At 35.7% G+C, this 23311-nt stretch overlaps 3 protein-coding genes across 13 annotated transcripts in view; all 3 read right to left on the reverse strand.

Annotated features, from left to right (window-relative positions):
• Positions 1-1897: 1897 nt before the first annotated feature.
• LOC113505474 lies at positions 1898-4386 on the reverse strand. The gene is made up of 5 exons (XM_026888196.1): positions 4275-4386; positions 3553-3924; positions 2829-2933; positions 2386-2472; positions 1898-2149 (listed from the first exon to the last, which is right to left on the reverse strand). The coding sequence occupies exons 1-5, from the start codon at positions 4343-4345 to the stop codon at positions 2071-2073; spliced, it is 714 nt and encodes a 237-aa protein (XP_026743997.1). The 5' UTR covers positions 4346-4386; the 3' UTR covers positions 1898-2070.
• A 162-nt stretch (positions 4387-4548) lies between these two features.
• LOC113505473 lies at positions 4549-12212 on the reverse strand. The gene is made up of 6 exons (XM_026888195.1): positions 12032-12212; positions 9245-9434; positions 8073-8171; positions 7119-7211; positions 6210-6481; positions 4549-5602 (listed from the first exon to the last, which is right to left on the reverse strand). Exons 1-6 carry the CDS (start codon positions 12103-12105, stop codon positions 4873-4875), a joined length of 1458 nt encoding a protein of 485 aa, XP_026743996.1. The 5' UTR covers positions 12106-12212; the 3' UTR covers positions 4549-4872.
• A 1957-nt stretch (positions 12213-14169) lies between these two features.
• Positions 14170-23311, reverse strand: part of LOC113505464 — a 31848-nt gene continuing 22706 nt past the window's right edge. For 10 of the 11 annotated variants that reach the window (XM_026888173.1, XM_026888181.1, XM_026888175.1 and 7 more), the window contains 9 exons: positions 22077-22155; positions 21168-21234; positions 20084-20314; positions 18216-18469; positions 17620-17748; positions 16496-16558; positions 15995-16039; positions 15346-15417; positions 14170-14687 (listed from right to left, as the gene is read on the reverse strand). In XM_026888173.1, the coding sequence (XP_026743974.1) occupies positions 14621-14687; positions 15346-15417; positions 15995-16039; positions 16496-16558; positions 17620-17748; positions 18216-18469; positions 20084-20314; positions 21168-21234; positions 22077-22155 (1007 nt within the window). In that variant the 3' untranslated portion in view covers positions 14170-14620. The remainder of the gene's footprint in view (positions 14688-15345; positions 15418-15994; positions 16040-16495; positions 16559-17619; positions 17749-18215; positions 18470-20083; positions 20315-21167; positions 21235-22076; positions 22156-23311) is intronic. The other variant, XM_026888174.1, reaches the window with a different exon arrangement.

The following is a 23311-nucleotide window of genomic DNA, read 5'->3' on the forward strand; positions in this document are numbered from 1 at the left end:
GTATGCAACCATTTGTCATCTTCCTTAATTTTAAGAAAAAATATATGCATCTTCGAAATACAAGGCGGTATGACCGATCTACTGTTGCCTGTCTATTGGACGAATAAAAAAAAAACTAAATATTATAATATAATAAATAAATGGCTGTCTTTCTTACACACAAATTACATACTTAATATTTTACTTATGTAAAATTTGGATGTAAAAGAGCCTATTGCTGAATAATGAATCGATAAATATATTTATCGATTTAGACACATAATCCCTAACATTTAAAGATTTGAATTCTTATCCTAGCGGGCGCGGTGTACAAACACCCCTAATTACGTTATAATCTAACGGCCATTTTCAATTTTTAAACAATCGATGGATTTGGCTACGAGAAATGGTATTATGACAAATTTTGTATAGAACTTGTGTCAAAATTCAATTTCTGGAGTAGAGGGAATATCGAAAACGGCCGTAAGTCGATTTTAAGAGTCAATCCAGACTGAAAAAGTAGCGGCTTTGCTTTTACATGACTGTTACTTTACTTTGAAAATTAGTAATACAAATCCTTAGTAGGTAAAGTTCTTTGTAATTAATTAATTAATTTGTTTATATTGATATAAGTAGTTTTAAAAAATTTAATATTAGTTTAGTTTAATTTATTGTAAAAAATTATCGTTTACACCTTGAGTAATAGGTACCTGAAAAAATACAAAAACAAACTTGTACCCTAAGTCAGGAAATCTTAACCATTAATAATAATATCGTATAGATTATAAAAGACGCTGTTTTTCGGTCTGAATTGAGTCTAAGTTGTTACTTTATAATCGTCGCAAATTGCTAATGGCTTAAACAAGGGTCACAACTCACATGGCCTTATCGTTACGTGAAACCCCTTGCAATATAAACGTACTGTCAATTTACTCCTCCAAAATGGCGGCAATTAAGGTACATTGGCAGTTTGCAAGGATAGTATCTGACTCAAAATCGACTTAAAATTAAATATCTCTAAGGGGCGAGCTTTATCTATAGGTATATCTATAGCTCAAATTTCAAAGAGAAAAATGACTTTGTCTCTTTTATACAATATCATTTATTTTATTAAATTTTAACCTGAATATATAGATATATATATTTAACAATCAGTCAATTTTTCTCTATATATATACATACTAATATAATATAGCCAGACTTTATAATTGTTAATTTAGTCCTAAAACTTGGTTTTAATTGAGATTTTTTATAAACTTCAAGTCTATTTCTGACCTGTTTTCGTTTTTAAAATACAATAAATATATATCACCACTTACTTCTATTACTTAAGGATAAATAATGGGTAACGTCAGAAATATCACTTAATATTCTAATATCTAAAATTCTCGTGTCATAGTGTACGAGATTTAAGTCCTCTGAAACGGGTCGACCGATTTTTATGAAATTTCGTGTATGTTACATATTCAGTAGGTTTGTGAATCGGACAATATAGGTCTATTTTTCATACCCCGTTAGAACTTATTTGTATAGCAAAACTTTTTCTGGGTCACCCAGAAGTCCTATATAAACTGAATTAATAAATATTCCCTATTTTGAAGGGTTGAAAAGTCTTCGACGTGGGTTGAGAATATGAGTTTTTAGTCACATTCCTTATAAGTAACCTTTTATAGGGTAAACAGCGTCCACCAAGTAGTTAAACGATCATTTAACAAACTGCTTTTAGACAGTTTTCTCCTTTGCCATTTTTTTCTTGACACAGCATGTAACAGAAACGCATGGGAAGTCTAAATTAAAAACAACGCTACAATTTTAAATATGAATAAAGTAAAAACTATCTTTTTTTTTTTTTTGAGGAATTAGTTAATTTATCGACTTCAAAATCAAAATCAAAAGTTTTTATTTCAAGTAGGCCGTTTTCCAGGCACTTTCAAAACGTTAAGGTGATGGCTCTAGTTGCGCCATCTATTCGCCACTTATTCGGATTCCAAATATATTTTACTTAGGTATACTAAACCGAGTATAAGTAGTACCGAAGTATATGCGACTATGCAATTCTATTACACGCTGTGTATGTAAATAATTTGTTATTTAATTTAGTATAACGAAATAGCCGTAGCCGTCACCGCATTCAACTCGCTGCACGTTCAGATTTTCGCCCTCAGCGCCCCTGAAATATCATTATTATTGAAAATAACACGAAGGAAATATTAATATTTCAAAATATCTGATAGGGTTTACCAATAACAAATGCTTGTGATTATGTGTATCGGTAAGTTTGTTGCTTTTTGGCACATAACTGGCTAGACCAATTTAGATAACATTTTGCATTAATGCGATTTTGTGTTTATTTAAATGAATAGTTTTCCACATTTGGAACATTATTTTAGTTAATATATAACTTACGCAAAGTACTGTGGCTCTGCCACAATCGCTTGTGCCTCAAGGTGTGCCATGGCCGGCACCAACTCAATGGTGTTCATAGGGTTAACTCTGCAAATTAATAATAATATTATTAATTTATTGGACCTAAAACCCAACTTACTATACAATTCAATAAATATAATAATATGTAGGGAAAACTTTTATTATTAACAATATTACATAAATATAAACTACAACTACACAAGTTGATCGAGCACAGGTTGAGCTATACTTCATACGGTTGTCCCTTGGGTGGGTGACCATTTATGTCAATACGAGTTTCTCCGTGTTTCGGAAGGGACGTTGTGTTGGTAAAATGCTTAGAAGAATACGACAAGCATCAAATTCAATCGAATTTCCACTCATTCGTCGACCATTGTTAATAAAAGAATTTTGGCCTTGTATCCAGGTTAGTGGTTACTTACTCGCAGTACTCGATCGGTGCGGCGGCTGCGGCCACTTGTAGCGGCGTGTCGGTGTCGCGGTCAGTCTGACACGCAGAGTCCACGAAGTCTGGCGGTGGCATACCACTGGAGGAAAGAAAATTGAAGAGTTTCATATTGGAGTGTTAACTCCATAATATAATATACTATTGAAATGTCGAGCGTTCGGATAATATGGGAGATATAGTGTGACATACTTGATACCTACAAAGATCATCAATTACACTAATATTTGTATTTCATTTTTTTGAAATTGATACAATATAATAGCGGTCTTGATAATGTAAAAGATCTTTAAATAATGTAGGTACCTATGTTTTGTTAATAAATAATCTGGATTTGGAGATATCAATAAAAAGGGTCATTAAATGGGCAACATGACTAATGGAAAGATTTGAACTCCCGTCCAATGGGTACCATTTGTATTTGTATTTGTACCATAGTTAAGGCAACGTAGATTTAAACTAACAATTGTTTCATGACAGACTTTCATTTTTTTCCTTTAAAACCTTTTCATACAAATAATGACTGCACGGATAACCGACTTCAATCCCCGCTTAAGACAAGCAATTGCGTAACTACGAATGCTTGTTCCGAGTCTGGGTGTCTCTGTGCATGTGACTTGAATGTTTGTGAAACCCCTCTCGACACAGGGATAAAATTCAACCTTTCGGGAGTCGTTTAAAGGAATTATGATGTAACTCACCCTTCTAATTGCTCCACTTGACCTTCACCTTCAATCGAAGAACTCGGACTCTGCTGATCAGTATTACAGTCTTCTTGCTCACAATTACAGTCATTTTGCTCATTAAACACGTTATCCTCACAGCTGTTATCTTGAATAAACTCACTCCCATCGCAACCATCCTCATTTTGAACACTGAACTCGTTACAAATGGTTTCATTTTCTCCATTATCTTGACTTATAGAGTCATTTTGTTCATTGAAGTCAGTCGATTCATTTTGCTCGTTATATTCATGTTCAACCGATTCATCCTGTTCGATGTATTGATCGCCTTCGGAGTCATTTTGTTGGGTGTACTGAGCGACTTCGAAGTCGTTTGAGGATTCGCCATTACTGCGAAGCGGGTAGTAACATCAATATTATAAAGGAGTTAGTTTGTTAGTATGTTTGTTACTGCATTACACACGAACGTTTGGATTCAATTTAACTATATTTGTTATGGAGGAGGTTTTATTAAATAATTATTAACAGGAGGTAATAGCGTGGGACGGTGTTATATTGTAAAGTTTCTTTGTTTGGACGCGCTAATCCTGGAAACAACTGGTCTGATTTTGAAACTTTCTGAGCTCGATTGCCTATTTATTAAGGAAGTCTATAGGAAATATACAATCACGGTATTAATAGGTGCAGAGTAGTATTGAAATAATCAGCGATGCGATAGTTAAAAGAAGATATAAACATACCTGTTAAGTTGTGAGTCGTCCTGTACGTCTTGTTGTAATTCTGGTGGTGGATCTGAAGATTCACTGATCATTGTCAAAGTGGCTCTCTCCTCACTATAAAAATCATAAAAATAAATATACACGAATAAATATGTATAAATGCGAAAATATTAAGTCAAGGGTTTAATCTATAAAGCCGTCAGTGTAGGACTCGCGATGGCTTGAAAATTGGTCTGAAGACAAATTTCCACCATCAAATTTATTTGTTAACCATCCAAAAATTAAAAACCATCCACGTTGCTTAACCTCGTTATTTTTGTTATAGAGGCATGAAAAATACATCATCTGTCACATTTCGACTGTCTAGCTATCTGCGGTTCATGAGGTACAGCCTGGCGACGGACTGAAAGCGTAGCCTTAGAAATAATGTTTTGTTTTTACCCTTTGGGTACAGAGCCCGAAAAACCAAATTTTCGCAAAGATTTATTATAAATTTTAACAAAGATATCTTTGCCGAAATGTTTTCAAATACAATCATTTTCTTTCTTTTATTTTTAAATAACAAAAAGGCCACTTTAACTTAAATGTATTGATTGATACTTGAAAAGATTGATACAACTCACCAGCACATATTACCGCACGGATTCTCAATGACGGGCCCGTCTCCTGCCACAACCGTTATGATAGTCGGTTCCAAATCGAATCGGGGCTCAAACATCGGTTGTTCAATCTCAGGTAGATTCGGATCAATCATTGTAATTATCGCGGGTTCGACCATCGCTTGGTCCATGACTAGGTCGTTCACACCCGGCTCTATTATCGCTTGGTCCATCACACCTGATTCAACCATCAGAGCTTGGTCTACAAGACCTGATTGATTACCCATTGAATCAACCATCCTAATTAAAGTCGGTTTCATGCCCGGATTCAGCGAGTTTATTACTTGATTCACGTTTGATTGATTCGAATCAACCACCGCAATTATAGTTGGTTCGATGAGAGATTGATTGTCAAGATTCTCTATTGATTCGATGTTTTGTTCTGGGATTGATTGGTTTTCGTTGTCTGACTGATTGATCATTGTTATGATTGAAGGTTCTTGAGATGATTGATTGGATGCTGCTTCCATATCATGGAACTCAAATTCGACGGAAACACTTTCCATGGTTTCAGCGTTGTCGTCATAGTTTTGGTTGACATCTAAGGTCCCTTGGACGGTTTCCTCTTGTGTTCCTTCTGAGCTGGTCTCCTTCTCAACCGGTTCAGATTCTTCTGCTTCTGTTGTACTCTGTTCTGTTTGGAAGTTCTCTTCTTCGTTGTTGTTGTCTTCTGAAGAGGAATCGATGGGGCTAGAAGCATACATGTCTTTTTAGCGCATTGCAAGTATAAAATCAAAAAAATGGTGACACGTTAGCAGTATTGAAAGACAATTTGGACAGGGTCCATGAGACACAAAAATATTGTTTACCTTATTTTTAGTACCTAAACAAATTAAGTATATCTGTTTATTTACACAGGTTTTTCTGTTTGATTGACTATGATGGCTTAATATTAAAACCTTTTTTAAAGAACGATGAGTTTCTTTTTTTCATTTTCGGTGTACAGGTAAAGTTGAATGTTGCTAATAAATTTTTGCTAATGTAATAAAATTTAAAATTATCTCGGTCGTAGTATGTACTAATTAATTTTAATAATAGATTAATTTTCTTATTTTATTATACTGTTTTCATTTTGTTAATTTTTTTTTCAATTTTTTTTTAATACACACGTCTACATTCTAACATTCCCAGTAAGGATACCAGAATAAATATTGTGTGTCTGTGATTTACTAACAGTTTTTAAGTTACTGTACTAGTAACACTCTATGGACTGAATAACTCTTAAATAAATGAATTGAATTGTATACAAACCAAATACCAAAAAAAAATCTTTTTTGAAAATAGCCCTTAATCGTACCTCTCAATATCACCATCAGTCTGCACGCGCGCAGCCTTCCTCTTCTTAACCGGGGGCTCCTCCACCGGCGAAGCCCTCGCCTCCATCCAATCCTGCTCTTCCTTGAGCACCAGCCCCACAGCCCTATAGCTCACTCCGCATGCATATGCAGTGCGCTGCCGAAACCTGGACAACGGAGTCAGGTCCACGGCGTCGCCGTAACGGTCCTTTATGTCTTTAAACTCTTCAGAGAGGAAGTGGTAGACTTTTGAAACGATGGATTTTGCTTGACCCTAATGGAAGAAAAAAAAACAAAAATTGATGTATTCCCACGTTTTTATACACTCACTTTCGTGTTTGTTTGTCGTTCAGGTTGGATTTTTGCAACTCAATAGCTAGCAGGCTGAAATTTTCAGGGTGGCTTCAAACCCGATGATAATACAATTTACAACTATAAAAACTGCTGAACCGATTTTGATAATTTTTAATAACGTGGGTTTTTGAATCCTATAAATTTTTAAATCCTAAGACAATAACCCTCATAACAAATCGTTTATAGCAAACACTGAGATGCAGTAATTGATTCTATATTCCCTTTCAAATTTGTCAATCGGATTTTCACATCCCATACAAATTCGATTTTGGCGCCCACCGTGGGACTCACAGGCGTAGAACAATACTCTTACGCTGTTTAAGAGGCCTGCAGCGGTACAGTTACGGACTAAATAAAATAAAACTATTATTCAAAAGCAAAATTAAAAGTCATTTATTCAAATTAGGCTGCTAAGTATCACTTTTTGAAGGTCAAATTACATTGGACAGCACCCAGTTTTGCCCACCCGTCACCGCTCCTAAGTGCTTTTGCTATGAGAGAAGAAACGGCGCAACAAACTCCCCAGCAGCACGCTGTCTTTCCATTTTAACACAAACCTCAAGTTTAGTGCTGGAAACATTGAGTGCGGCGCGTTTCCTACATGTTGCGCATTGTGGTTTAACGAAGATCTCGTCAAGGCGTTTACGTTTCTGTGAAATATGAAAAAACGGTTTAGTGTCAATGGGAATTGCGATTCTGAGAGTTCCGTAAAATAATGTTAAAGAAAAGTCGGTTGTGTGTATTACCGGGCCTTGTGTCCCCCACCAACAAAAATAATGACCGAAAGTATCGTAGCTTAACCCCTATTTTTATTTTTTAGAACCAATTTTTTGTAATGGCAACTATGACAGAAACATATTATCAGAAAGACACGAGCTGATAATTCCAATTTATACATATAGTAGACGGCAAAAAAACATGTGCGGCGATTAAAATTATTACATGGTTTGCACATTAATTTGTATAGGTCATTTATAGAATTATCAAAAAATTACACATTAAAACAGTTGCTGGAATTTAGACCTGCAACTATGTTAAAACCCTAGTTCACATAAATACTTAGACCTTTGTTGAGTCCTAGCTACCGCATTAGGTTAAGTAACCTGTAATGGTAGATTAGTGTTATAATTAAATAAATAAATAATTTTTTCATTGAAATGAAACGACTTTTACGGATTTTATCGCGGTTTAATTTTTGGTTTTAGTTCCCGACGTTTCGACACCTTTGCAGGTCGGGTCGTTTCGAAACGTCGGGAACTAAAACGAAAAACAGTCGTTTCATTTCAATGTCTAACATTCGCGTAAACCTAAGAAACCACTAATTTTTTCATGCTTGACACTGTCAAGTTGACAGCGATGACATTAGTTCTTTAGTAGGCCTCTTGCAGCCATCATCATGCTAGCCTTTTTTCAAGTATAAGGGCAGCCATCTTATCGAATCCTCTCTTACATATGTAAGAGAGCGCCGCGCTAAAATATGAGTTGTACCTAATATTATTACACCCACGCACCTGTATTTCTTCATTCAGCTCAGGAGTTTCTCCATCTGGCTCAGCTGGCTCCTCGGGTTCAGGTTCGCTGGGAGCTGGTGCAGCCCTTTCTGATGCAGTCTACAATGTATAATGTTCTTACGTCATATATACATAATTCTATTCCGTGTTTCGGAAGGCACGTTAATTTGTGGGTCCCGGCTGTTATTCCTACATCTTTGACAGTCGTTACAGGTAGTCAGAAGCTTGAAAAAGTCTGACAGCCAGTCTAACCAAGGAGTGTCGTGTTGCCCAGGTAACTGAGTTGAGGAGGTCAGATAGGCAGTCGCTCCTTGTAAAACACAGGTACTCAGCTGAAACCGGTTGGACTGGTAGCCGACCCCAACATAGTTGGGAAAAGGCTAGGCCGATGATGATATACATAATTCTATAATCGGCTCATATAGTCCAAAGTTCTGGTCAAAAAATTCAGACGAATAGAGAACGTCCTCCTTTTTGAAGCTATGCTTTTTACTAGACTAATGCAGATTAGTCTAGTCTAATATCCTATATCCTTCCGGCCACGTCGTCAACTTTTCATTTGTTTCTTTTTTACACGCTTTTTATTAGCTTCACCTGTATGTTTGTTTGTATGTTTGTAACCGACTTCTTTGGGCGCGATTTTGGCCCACTTTAAACGGCCAGATTTTTTTAAAATAAAATATTTTTTTTTATTCACACTATTATTAATTTATATTCATTGAAATTTAAACACTATTTTATTAATTTAAATTTATTTTCTATTTTTTAGTTCGGTTTTCTATAAAAAGCGTGTTTTTTAGTTTTTTTTAACTATTATTGAAAGTGATACTGAGTCGTAATTTCTTTTGTGTTTTTCTAGCACACAATCGTAAGCTTTATCTAGAAGCTTAAATTGACAGATAAAATATCGCTTTTTGTTATTACATTAATCGACTGCTTTCAACTTGCAACTCTATCTAAACCTACAGAAAAATAAATAGCAATAGAAGACTTTATGCGATAAACCAATATCCACGATAAATATTGAATACTTATAAGAACGCTGAAAAATTCTTAATACTAACAAAGTAAACTATAATTACATACACGTCTTAGACTGATAGCAGATCAAAAACACAAAAAAAACTAGAAATTGAAAGACAAAGTCATATTTTTAAAGCTAAAATCCTTACCGGTGAGTTCAAATTCCTCAGCTTTAGAGTCGGGATAGCCCAAACGAAGAGTCGTCGACTCTTCTTGAGTTGCTGAAAGCATTTCTCCTGAAAGTGTTCGGAGCAAATCTGATGTCTGTCCGGCTTCCAGTCCGAGCCGTTGCCTGTGGCATCTATCCAGACTTGCCTCACCTGTGGATCTTTGGGGAATCTAAAAAAAAAATATGAATCGTTGGTATACGTCATCGCAAACTAGGCAGGAAATTAATAAAATTACTACAGTACTAAGAAATTTAGTCCTTATACTCCTTATTAAATTTTGCAACGACCAACTTACGCTTATTTATCGGGATTGCCCGACTAGTTTCAAAATAAACTGGACTCCTTAATCATGAACTGACACGACCATAGATGAATGAGTTAAACAATTAGACTCGGGCAATCCCGATAAATACGCGAGAGTAAACCGTTGCGTCATTTAATGAAGAACCATCCTTCAGAAAGCTACTATATAATTTAATCCTTGTGTGGCAGAGTGTTTCACAAACATTCAAGCCTCCGAACAAGCGTCCTACGAAGACATCGATCCCACGCCATGTCGCGCGCAGTGCGTTGGCGCGGTGACCTAAACCACTCGGCTATCCGTGCACTGTGCAGTCCAGTTAAAAGCATTAAAATTTCAAAAATTGTGACACAAAAGAAAGGAGAAGAGTGATTTCTCTCAAAAATAAAATCATTTTGATATTTTAAAACATGATCATTAATAAAAAACTTAAATTACCATAAAATATAAATATGTTTTTTTTTTATGTAAGTATAATTACAATCTAGTCTTATTAGATGCATACCTACTTTTGTAAACGGTAATTTTTTAGTCGTCTTACAAAAGGAGCCCAGTTCATGTATCCGACGTAAAATACCCCTAGGCGCGATTATAATTTTTTTATCATCAACTAAGATAATGAGTACGAAGATAAATCTGAAAATACTTAAAAATGATAAAAAAGCCGCCGCCCGCGCCCCTCACCATTGATACGAGGCTCGGACCGCGCTCGCAACAGAGCTGTGTTTCTAAAAAAATACGAATTGCATCATAATATTGAATAAATATTGGATTTTAAATTTATTCAAATCTCATAAATACCTATTTTTTTTATCATGAACGTGTTCTAGTCATTGGATACATGAACGGGGCCGTTTTTGTAAGACGACTAAAAAATCACGGTGTATTATATACAAATATATTGAAAAAAAAACTTTTTTTATAGGTACTCTGTTTGTTCATAATACTTAAAAATTTAAACATTCTTTTTGATGTTTTTTAACCTAAAAATACATTAAAAATTGAAATAAAATCTAAAAACCAATATATAACAAGACCAAAATTTATTAAAAAAATATACCTTTGAAATATGTCAGTTATTAATTAGTTTAGATGTGTTTGTAGAAAAATAATCCAAAATGATTTGCCTTTGTAGGTATAGACAAATCATTTTGAAGTGGACTTGTATTGACTATAGTTGCTTGGTTAAATAAAAAACTAAAATAGATAGCCAGATTCTTAATCACTATTTCATACTCATAATCTTGGTTAAGATAACTAACAGTTATTTAATTTACAAATTCTGTAATAAAACAATGATTATATATAAGAATCCATGTGAATTAATGAATTTTGTAATTCAATTTTTATTTTACTCTAATTTTATGTACTTCAACAATTCAACATCTATTTTCAAATAACAAATATATAATGCTGGTTATCTATCTAACTTTTCATACATTTTTAGATATTAATTAATTAATTTTTCAACGCAGCCTTTTAAATAATCAAGGCTGTTTTCCTGAACACTTAGCATCTCAGGTAGCGGTTGAGTGTTGACATAATTCTGTTTAGATTGCTAGCCTGTGGGATGGATTTTAGCTCCAACCTTTTATATCATTATATCTATACTCTATATAATTATACTAATCTATACTTCTATACTAATATATAAAGCTGAAGAGTTTGTTTGTTTGTTTGAACGCGCTAATCTCAGGAACTACTGGTCCAAATTGAAAAATTCTTTTTGTGTTAAATAGGCCATTCATCGAGGAAGGCTTTAGGCTATAAACCATCACGCTGCGACTAATAGGAGCAAAGATACAATGGAAAATGTGAAAAAATCAGGGCAGGTATAAATCATAACTTATATCTTCTACCCACGGGGACGAAGTCGCGGGCAACAGCTAGTTTAACATAAGCAATTACTGTAAGTGTATTTCATTCGCAAGATTTGATAATTCAAAAGCTATGCTAAATTATTACATACATTCAAGGACCCACGTTGGGCGCCAATAATGGAAAAAATGTTAGAACTTCATCATACCCAGTTAGAGACAAAGCATTCGCAAGGTCAGTAGCCGAACATTAATAATTGTATTTTAATATTTTTTATTGTAACTTCAATCACGAAAGTATATTCTAAAAATTAAATATTTATACTATGTATTTGATAAAATAAATAGTTCTTTTATTTTTAACAATAGATTGCATAATCCTCTATCTTGCTATACTCAACTTTAAAACATATTACACAGTGGCTGAATAATAGAATCCAAGAAGAAAGAATTGTAAGAAAAACAATGAACTGTCATTTTGTTTTTGTTTGTTTTTAAGAACAGCTGCTAAGACATTTCATAAGCAGCAGTCATTATACAAAAGTCTTGATTTTTTTTTATGATTTTTAAAACATAGATGATTTACTGGACAGTATAAATGTGGTTAAATAATTATGAAAATAACAGAATATCAGTTATTTTACTTACAAATGAAAAGTGACTCCTTCTGGCAAATCTTTGCCGCTTTTATTGTTGCACGACTGCACCGCGCATTGCGCCATTTTGGTTAATTAATCACTACAATTTAATTATTTCTTATTATTTGTTTAGGCAGTAACAAAATTAATAAAAGTTAAACAGCCGCCGGTGCGCGGCAGATTGCGCCGATTCCACCGCGCCCCTTTGACAATTGTAGCGCTTTCATTTTTACACTGTGGTTTGGACGTTTAGTTATCACGTCGTTTAAATTACAAAACCTAAAATCATCTTGAAAAACTACAGCTTTTCAAATAAATAGTTTCTTTTTACTCAATCATAAATAAAAAGTTACTTGAAAATCCGTTTTTGAACAGTTACGTACAGTTTTAAAACATGATTTTGTGTTAGTATAGCGCAAAACTATCTGCAGGTAAGTTCAACAGGTTTAATAAAACGCCCATCTAGTAAATTAGTGTTTTCCAAATTAATATGAATATCAATACAGGTAGTGTACATCGGATGCCCAGGTAATTGATTTGATAGCATGACGCATGCTCACAACATGTCTTTTACAAGTCGGTCATCGACAGGTTATTTACCTGACCTACTTCGCCAAGTTGCGTTGTATAATAACTGAGCATACCTTCTGTAAATGATATATTCTTTACAGTTTTCTTCCTCGTATTGCAACTTTGTAATCCAGAATCTACAAACCTAAAAACTGCGTGTCCCAGGAGAAACAATTAAATGTCTTATCTTTTTCTTTTCTTTTTGCAGATTTTTTCTGTTAAAAAAATAACCGTATTCGTGTTCATAAATGTATATCCTCTATGACGTACGGGAGTTTCCTATTTTCAACAGTTTCTTTTATATCGAAGACTGCTCTCTACCAGACCCGTTTTCGTGGATTAAAACCAGACAGAGCTGTTTATATTCAAATTTCGGTCTGTTTTTTTGTAAAGACACGAGAATGTTGACTGTTCTGCTTTAAATAGCTAACCCATAGATTATTGAAAAATATTTCTTACTATAGAGTCGGGAAAACAAAATATGTCATGTTTCGGAAAGTCGTAGGACGTCGACATCGGTTTGTGTAATACGACTTTAAATCACAGACAACTAGATTCGGAACAAACATTCGTGGATCACACAAATGCTTGTCCTACGCAGATCGAACTCGCGACACGTCGCGCAGAGTGGGTTTGGCGTGGTGACCTCAACCACTCGGCTATCCGTGATTACCTGTGATGTGTGATTGAGCAGGCTGTGGTCGGCTTTCAAAAACACTTTGTATTTAGATATATACAAGGCAAATAAAACATACAAATACTCTTCTTATATTTTAATCAGTCGGTTCATTATACAATAAAGTACGTCTTCGCCTGCACAACAAAAGCATTTAACATTAATGTGTTCAATTTATGGCTTAAGACATTTTCTATATACACAAGAACACGACAACAAAACTATTATCAGAGTATTTTAATGGTATGTACTTAGTTCAATAGGGCTATTTACAAGTTGGTATTATTATTTCAACATGTTTTTCAGTAAAGGTGGGCCAATAACACAAGCTTGGTTCGTCGTAGGCTGACATCTGTTCTGGTAAAATATATCTCCACCATTTTACAAATAGAATTAGCGTGAACAACGGACGAATACAAACGTAGAACCAGTGGCGTAGATACCTTAGGTGGCACCCATCTAAAGTAAAAAGCAATAAACTTGATCGCTTGCTATTGTTGAGTGCATGGGCGTAGCCACACTGGGGCAAGCTGGCCCCACCCTGGCTCTGACCTACAATGAGCTGGAGGAGAAACAACAATAATAATATCCGTAAGAAAGTTACAAAAAAAAAGAGATGAAAGTGAATCTGATCAAGATTTCGGAAATGCAATTTTATTCAATCGTCAAAAATTTCTCGTATGATAAAATACTGAATAATAATTCAATACCTAGTACAAGTCTGACTTATACGTAGTATGTCGTCGGGGAGATCTCAAGTCATCATCGGCCTAGCCTTTTCCCAACTATGTTGGGGTCAGACACTGGATGTCAGACTTTTCAAGCTTCTGACTACCTGTAACGACTGTCAAAGATGTAGGAATAACAGCCGGGACCCACAATTTAACGTGCCTTCCGAAACACGGAGGAACTCGTTATGACAAAGATGGTCACCCATTTACGGACCAACCGCGTCAAGCATAGCTTAGCCACGAGCTCTCCTCGGGGAGATCTCAAGTGCTAAAGTTAAAACCTAAACTACCTACCTGACCTAACCTAAACATAGCACCGTAGCTACACTATTGCGCAGAACTGGGAATTATACCGTGGACGTAATATACAGAATACACCCAAAACTGTCTCATCAACTAAAAACACCCTGGGTTCAACTGCGTGAGGCAGAACCACTTCTTGTCTTACTGTGGCAATGTTCTAATGGCAAACATTTTCTATGACAATTAGTTTTCCGTACAAGTCGACACATATTGTGGTGGTAAGGTAATATGAAATACACCCAAATGGGAATCTGTCCTTGATTTCTGCTACATGACAGAGCAACTACAGGTCCTTGTAAAGGTGTCCGAATCTTATTTACTAACTGAAGCCTTCATCACTAAATTCAATCTCTTCTTTAATGTCAGCTAAATCTTCAAGTAAATACCTGAAAAAGAAAAAACGTATATTACATTCATTCAATACTAAAAAGATAATAGAGTATTTGGCTAAAAAAAATCTAAATTGTCCCTTAGACAGGTTTCACAAAAATATTGAAAACGTATTTTTCATTTTATCACGTCATTCAAAAGTTAAAATTAAAAGCACTTAAGATGATGAAATGTATATGGTAGTGGGGGCTAGTAACATCACTTGCTAGTAAAAAGCGTACTGGTAAGTGACGTCACACGAGACTTAGAGATATATTAAATAGACCGAGATTTATTTCAGTGTATTTATTCTGTTTAATTTGTATGTTTATCAGTTTTCTAGTACTCATAATACAAGCTTTGCTTAGTTTGAGACTAGATGGCGTCGTGTGAATAGTGAGGTATATTATTATAAATAATAAATGCGGACAACATCACATACATTGTTCTGAACCCAAAGTAAGTTGCTAAAGCACTTGTGTGTTATGGAATTCAGATACAACGAAGGTACCACAAACACCCAGACCCGAGACAATGTACAAATGTGAATTTTTACATCGACCCGACCGGGATCGAACCCGGGACCTCAGAGCTAGCGACACTTTGAAACCGGTGCGTACGCCACTCGACCACGGAGGTCGTATTATTTCACTCTATAAAAGCTTCAGTACTTACTCGGTGTCTTCAAAACTATCTTCTATCTTTAACGGGTCGGTTTCAGGCAGAGCGGAGGTCAATGTCGATGTCCTGTAACAAAAAGAATATTATAAGTAGCAGTTCGAATAGAACATTACTTACACTGTCAACTTAGGTTACAAACAACCTGCAATGATAATTGTAAGTGTGGAAAATCTATATCTATACTAATATATAAAGCTGAAGAGTTTGTTTGTTTGAATGGGCTAATCTTAGGTTCTGATTAAAAAAATCTTTTTGTGTTGAATAGACCATTTATCAAGGAAGGCTATAGGCTATATAACATCACGCTGCGACTAAAAGGAGCGTAGATACAATGGAAAATGTGGAAAAATCAGGGAAAATTATTCATCTTCGAGGGCTTCCGATCAAAAATTCCTATCTTATATCTTTTAACCACGCGGACGAAGTGGCTAGTAATAAATAAGTTACAAACAGAACAAAGGATCATACTGATTACAAAAACCTTTTGTCGTGGTTGGGACTCGAAGTCACGACTTCCGATAGGTCAGCCAATCAAATAGTATATTTACAAGGGTTGCCACCCTAACTATGATAATATAGGGTTGTTTTATCTCCAAGTATCTTTTAGTTCAATAAAAAAAACATTAATTGTTTAAAAACCTACTCATTTACTGATGAAGTATCCTCACTGGGTAAACCGATGTTTGGCCTGAAAATAAACATAAAATAATTAATACTTAGATTAAAAATGTATAATTTACCACGTTTTTGAATGTCACTCCATTAAAATTTTATGAAAATCGGTCCAACCGTTTTTATAGTTCTAAATTGCATTGTCATCGGGTTTGACGCTACCCTGAAAATTTCAGCCTGATAGCTTATGCGGGAAGTGACAAACAAACAAGAAAGCGAGTTTACAAAAACGTTGGAATTGTTATAAATTAAATTATTCTAAAATATCGTGTGACAGACAGACAGTGACGTGAGTTGACGTGCTTCAACCATGGAGGCGTTGAACAATGAGGAATTGAGAAAATCGTGGCTCGGGTTGAGGCTTGCCGCTCGATTCGATGTTATGCATGTTCGAGTGGACACGCGTGTACTCGCAGCTCGCCACGAGGCCGCTCTAATGGATACCCAGCTTTACATTATTTATTTAACTTACTCGCTCAATTGTTCAATTGGTTCCACCTTCGGAGTTACATCGGGACATTCTGAGATCGGCAACCTGCAATAACAATATGAGGTTTAAACATATTATACAAATAGGTCAATTGCAAAGTGTGTATCCGTCTGTCCGTCATTAGACTGAATCTCGTGAACCGTTATAGCTAGATAGTCGAAATTTTCACAGATAATATATTATTACAAGAACTTGCCTGAGTCCGAAACAAGTCGGGCTACCCCGATAAATACGCGTGAGTAAACCGTTACATCATTTAATAATGAATCATTCTCACGACAGTTACTATCAAAATCTATACTAATATATAAAGCTGAAGAGTTTGTTTGACCGCGCTAATCTCGGAAACTACTGGTCCAAATTGAAAAATTATAAATTATTTTTGTGTTGAATGGACCACTCATCGAGGAAGGCTTTAGGCTATAAACCATCACGCTGCGACTAATAGGAGCGAAGATACAATGGAAAATGTAAAAAAACAGGGCAGGTATAAATCATAACTTATATCTTCTACCCACGGGGACGAAGTCGCGGGCAACAGCTAGTAAAGAATAAGGTAGTCAAAAGTTTACCTTGATTGATTTTAATTCACAAAATCGTCTAGTTTTTCTTTATTTGTAGATACCTCAGCGTCGCAATCCAACTTAACTTGACCGATATTAAGGAATATTATTCAACGCATTTTTATCAGGAATGAGTGTGGCAAAGATGTTAAAAAATAAAAAAATACGTATCTTAACGAAACTACAAGAAAAAAACTGGAAAAACAATACCATGATTCCATTGAATGACGTTTTGCGAATATATAGACTTAATCTATACTTCTATACTAATATATAAAGCTGAAGAGTTTGTTTGTTTGTTTAAACGCGCTAATCTCAGGAACTACTGGTCCAAATAGAAAAAATCTTTTTGTGTTGAATAGACCATTCATCGAGGAAGACTTTAGGCTATAAACCATTACGCTGCGACTAATAGGAGCGAAGATACAATGGAAAATGTGAAAAAAATAGGGCAGGTATAAATGAATCATAACTTATAATCTTCTACCCACGGGGACGAAGTCGCGGGCAACAGCTAGTACTTAATAAGTGAATATCACGTACGCGTAACTATGGTCTCTCAAGCTTCGTAGCTTCCTGGCAGCCCGCAGCTCTTTAGTAAGGGATGGCTCTGCAGCAGGATTGGCCATTTCTTCACCGGATCCAAATGTCTCGTCACCCGTCTCTGTTTCACTGTAAATTGTAATCATGGATTAATTTCATGAAAAATGAAACCATTTTGTATGGAGTACCTTTTATATTTTAAACAATTTTATTATTCATTATCTTTCAATAATAAAATTGTTTAAAATATAAAATAGTTTTGAGTGAGACATCCAAAATTAGGACTTTTATCTCACATATGGTTGTCCTACGCGGGGATCGAACCCGCGACACGTGGCGCTCAGTGGGTTTGGCGCGGTGACCTCAACCATTCGGCTATCCGTGTGATCTGAATGATAACTAACTCTATCTATGTCTTAGTTGAGACATTTCCCATAACCTAATTATGCTAATATACAGTCGCGTCAGCTCATGATTAAGGACTCCGGTTGGGTCCGAAAGTAGTCGGGCGATCCGATAAATACGCGTGAGTAAACCGTTACATCATTTCATAATGAATCAGTCTCACGATTGTTACTATAAAAAATTCTTCTCACCTATTATCCTCCACCTCTATTTTCTTTATATTCTTCTTTCTTTTCTTCTTCTTTGGCTTCTTCCCTGGCTTCTTCACTACTTCAGCTACCGCCTTCTCCACCACATTGATATGAAAGCCGGTGGCTTGTGCCGTCCGTTCCTTATGCTTAGAGAAGGGAGTCAGGTCCAGCAACTTCCCATATTTCTTCGCTAGAAAGTCATATTCCTTCTTAAAGAAGTGGTAGACTCTTGCTATAATAGTGTCGACTTTGGTCTGTTGAAGAAAACAGACTTTTTAATTATTTTTATGACTCCCACACTTAAGTCTGAATTGGCCTGTTGGTCTAGTAGTTAGTGGCTATACCATACCAGATGACCATACCATGCTATATAAGAGATCGTGGGATCACGACGTTTCTGTGCAGATACGTATGTATTATCTAATATATAAAATTCCCGTGTCACGATGTTAGTTACCGTACTCCTCCGAAACGGCTCGAGCGATTTTTTGTATACATATTGGGTAGGTCTGAGAATAGAACAACATCTATTTTTCATACCACTAAGTGTGTTAAGGGATGCTCACACTAAAAAATATATATTTTATTTTTTGGACGAAATTGATTGTTTTTATTTTTTTTATAATTTGGCATTAAAAATACACACAATTAGAAAAAAAATATTAGGCAAAACAACGTTTGCTGGGTCAGCTAGTATTTAATAAATTTAACGAATTAAATGCTGATAGTCGTTTTGATCTATTTACTACTAGGAAACATTCTGCCAGATCCTATTTAACTAAGTGCTTTGTTGATGATGCTTAAATTTTTATTTTTTTGGGTACAAATATATGTATATACGCTCAAACTTGTTTAACCAATTGTGACACTGTTATACCTACTAACCACGTTACCATTATGCTTTTCAAACTATTTGTGGAAGCTTGTTATTGGCATTTATTAATCTAAGTTGTGTAACTAATTGTATTAAGCTGTAAGCTCCCCTAATAAAATAAAATTTAGAAATATTTATACACGGTGATTTTTTAGTCGTCTTACAAAAGCAGCCCAGTTCATGTATCCAATGACTAGAACACGTTCATGATAAAAAATGCAATTTTTATTCAATATTATGATGCAATTCGTAGTTTTTTAGCAACACAGCTCTGTTGCGAGCGCGGTCCGAGCCTTGTGACAATGGTGAGGGGCGCGGGCGGCGGCGTTCTTATCATTTTTAAGAGCATATTTCAGATTTCTCTTGTTTAACTTTCTTCGTACTTATTATCTTAGTTGATGATAAAAAAAAATCGCACCTAGGGGTATTTTACGTCGGATACATGAACTGGTCTGCTTTTGTAAGACGACTAAAAAATCACCGTGTACCTATACTTAGCAAGTATGTTTATCAGGTATCTAGTAGTTACTTACTGATAATACCTTGTGTGAAAGTTGTAGTATATTATTAAAGAATTGGACGCTTGGGATTTCACAATCATTCAAGACACAGATATAAAGACCCAGACTCAGGACAGGTATTCGAGGAATCACACAAAAGCTTGTCCTGTGCAAGGATCGAACCCGCGTCATGTTGTTCTGAGTGTTTAGTGTGGTGACCTCAGTACCATTAAATGGCAACTCTTTTAAAAAATTCGCAAAAGAATAAAATTATGGATGTCAACAATGTCGTTTCTGTATTTTCGGTACTTTGTATTACAGATAATTTTTGCAATCATGTTTCGATAAATTAATACCGTGATTAATTAACAGAAAACGAGACAATTTGTAGACAACAATATACTTTTGTCTAAAAAAATTGTCTTGGGCGTGTCATGGCCAAAATTGGGCATTCCCCTTTTTGACTCAGTTCTAAAATCTAGAAGAATACTTACAGCTAAAGCATTCTGATACACCTTAGGACTGCAGATGACCTTCCTCTTCAGGGTAACTTCTTTCTTCCTCTTACTTCCACAGACCACGTTCGTTACTTCTAGAACATTCTTTCTAACTTGTGTTCGACGAGGACGATCAGTTTTCACTTTGTCCTCTACATGTTGTGGAACGGTTTTCGTTTCATAATTTATACTGTTCTGTATTTTCTCAAGTATTTCCTCGTCTTCAATCTGTAATAATAATTCTATGATATAAAAATGAATTGCTGTTCGTTAGTCTCGCTAAAACTCGAGAACGGCTGAACCGATTTGGGTTTTTTTTATAGTCTTGAAATATTCGTAATATAACCATCCCTGGACTGCTATCCAGGGATGGTTTAAACGGTGAGAAAATATGGAAAAGTTGCAAAAAATATATTTTTATCTGCAACGTTATTATCTACTGTTAGGCGGTACGTAGTTCGCTGGGACAGCTAGTTTGTTATCCCTACTAATATTATAAATGCGAAAGTAACTCTGTCTGTTACGCTTTCACGTCTAAACCACTGAACTGATTTTAATGAAATTTGGTACAGAGATAGAGTTGACCTTGAGGAAGAACATAGGATAGTTTTTATCCCGGACTTTTGAAGAGTTCTCTTGGAAACGCGATATAACCGACCTCAACGCGGGCGAAGCCGCGGCCGAAAAGCTAGTATTATAATAAATTAATGTGCTTTAGTATTTATTTAGTTGTTTACTTTTAATTATTTCTGTTGTTGTACAAAATGATATCTAAATAGAGATGACTGGTCTCAAAGTGAATAGTTCTGTCTACTCTATTTTTATAATAACTATCGTGAGACTGATACATTATTAAATGATTTAACGGTTTACTCACGCGTAATTATCGGGGTAGCCCGACTAGTTTCGACTCGCGATCCCGCCGCGTCTGCTCATGATTAAGGACTCCGGTTGGGTCCGAAACTAGTCGGGCTACCCCAATAAATACGCGTGAGTAAACCGTTAAATCATTTAATAATCTGTCTACTCTGCCAGTTATATGACTCCTGCTCTATATCATTTAACACTTGTATTGACTTACCTTTACCATTATTTGTCTGTTGTCTGCTAAATTCTCATAGGTCTCGTTATGTTCTGTCCGAGTCTCCCTGTAAGTAACGAAACATTTTATTTTTATTATCACACTAATATACCATTACAGGTTACTTAACCTAATGCGGTAGCTAGGACTAAAGAAAGGTCTAAATCAATAACTAAATGTCAATTTAAAGATAAATAAAAACTAATAGGTACACTTAAAGAAACCATCTTATTCCTATCTTACAATATAAAAATAAAAAAATAAAATAGTAAAAATGATCTTAAGAGGTGTTAAGAACATGGATGGAATGAAGTTCCTTATAGCCTTACAAAAGGGAACTAGACGGTAAAAATTAAGACCAAAAGCTGTAAAAATACTTTTTTCTATATTTGTGAGATCAGATAGAGTTGTGAAAACTCACTCATTTTTTATGTTTGTTTAAAACAAACGGGGTGAGCTAAATAAAACCGTTTAAAAACGACTCCCGCATTTAAGATGTTAATCCTTGTATCGCGGGGGGTTTCACTATCATTCAAGTCATATGCACCAGACTCCCGGACTCAGGACAAGTATTCATGGATCACACAAATGCTTGCCCTTAGGCGGGATCGAACCCTCGGCACGTCGCGCTCTGTGGGTTAGGCGTGGTAACCTCAACCAATCCTGTATCCGTGCAGTCAAGAACATGTAATGCGACCTATCTTGTAACTCCAAATATTCAGGGCTTGCACGTAAGATTTACAACATTCATGGTTCACGTGCCTTTCGAAACACGGCGGAACTCGCTACGACAAAGATCGCCCATCTCAGGACCGACCTTTTCAAGCGCAGCTTAACTTATGATCGATCAAATCGAGCACCTCCATTCGGGTGTACATCGGTCGAGAAATTACACTTATGTTAACTGACCTCGTAATAAGTTGTTTTTCATTACTCTGAACAGGTTGATTTGAAGTCGATGCCGACACGACAGGATCGCCGGATGCATCTGCAAATAAATATATATTTTGAGAACAAAACGTGCAACAGACTTCAAATACAAAAAAAAAAGTCTGAGATTAACTTGATGAGATATTTATCGAACTAAATGAGAGCTATTTCAAGTTAAATGAAAAATATCGGTAACAAACATAAAACAAACAGACAAATTGAGTACGGCGTCATTTCTATAGCCGATTGTAAAATCCAATTAATCTATTCAAGGTACATTAATTTAGGACGATACAAAATATGTTTTTGTTAACGACTCCGGCACTATGGAATTTAATCCTTATGTCGCGGGGGTTTCGCAAAGACATCCAGACTCGGAATAAGCATTCGTGGATCACACAAATACTTATCCCACGCGGGGCTCAATACCGTGCAGTCAAATTGTATCTCAATTCATCATCACGGATACATCACTGTATATCTAAATACAGCATGCCGTATCGCCCGCTCTTCACCGCTTCCTAAGTCTGCGTTTCAACCAGAGATGTGCGAGGATGTCCGCTGAGCCATTTCCACCAGAGCTGTGCTGACCGAAGCACATTCTATTGGCTCTTTACAAACACATCCCTGGCTATAAGCTTGCACGTCTCTGGTGGAAACGCAGTCTTAAGGCTGTGACTGTGAGGAAACAACGGCGATACGAACTTACTCCCGCCGCGTCTGCTCATGATTAAGGACTCCGGTTGGGTCCGAAACTAGTCGGCCTACCTCGATAAATACGCGTGAGTAAACCGTTACATCATTTAATCATTAGATGAAGTCCAAAAGGCGCAAAAATGTTTAATAAATATAAAACTCAAAAATATCCGAGGGAAGATATATTGTTGGTTATCTACTTATGTTTAAACATTTCAGGAAATTATTCTGGATACCAAAGGGTAAAAACGGGATCCTGTTTTAAGGATCCGGTGTCTGTCGCTTTATAACCAGGCTGTATCTCATGACTGGTATAGGAAGACAGTTGAAATTTCGCGGATTACGTATTACTGTTGATGTATATCATATAATATTCCACAAGTTTCACACAACGCCATCTAGTTTCAAGCTGAGGTAAGCTTTTATTATAAACATACTTATATTTCCAAATTTGTCTGTGAAGAAAGTATCACAGAAATTAAATGTCCAATAAGTAGTAAGATTTACATAAAATATGT

Source organism: Trichoplusia ni, chromosome 26 (assembly GCF_003590095.1).
Source record: "Trichoplusia ni isolate ovarian cell line Hi5 chromosome 26, tn1, whole genome shotgun sequence".
NCBI classification, from domain to species: domain Eukaryota; kingdom Metazoa; phylum Arthropoda; class Insecta; order Lepidoptera; family Noctuidae; genus Trichoplusia; species Trichoplusia ni.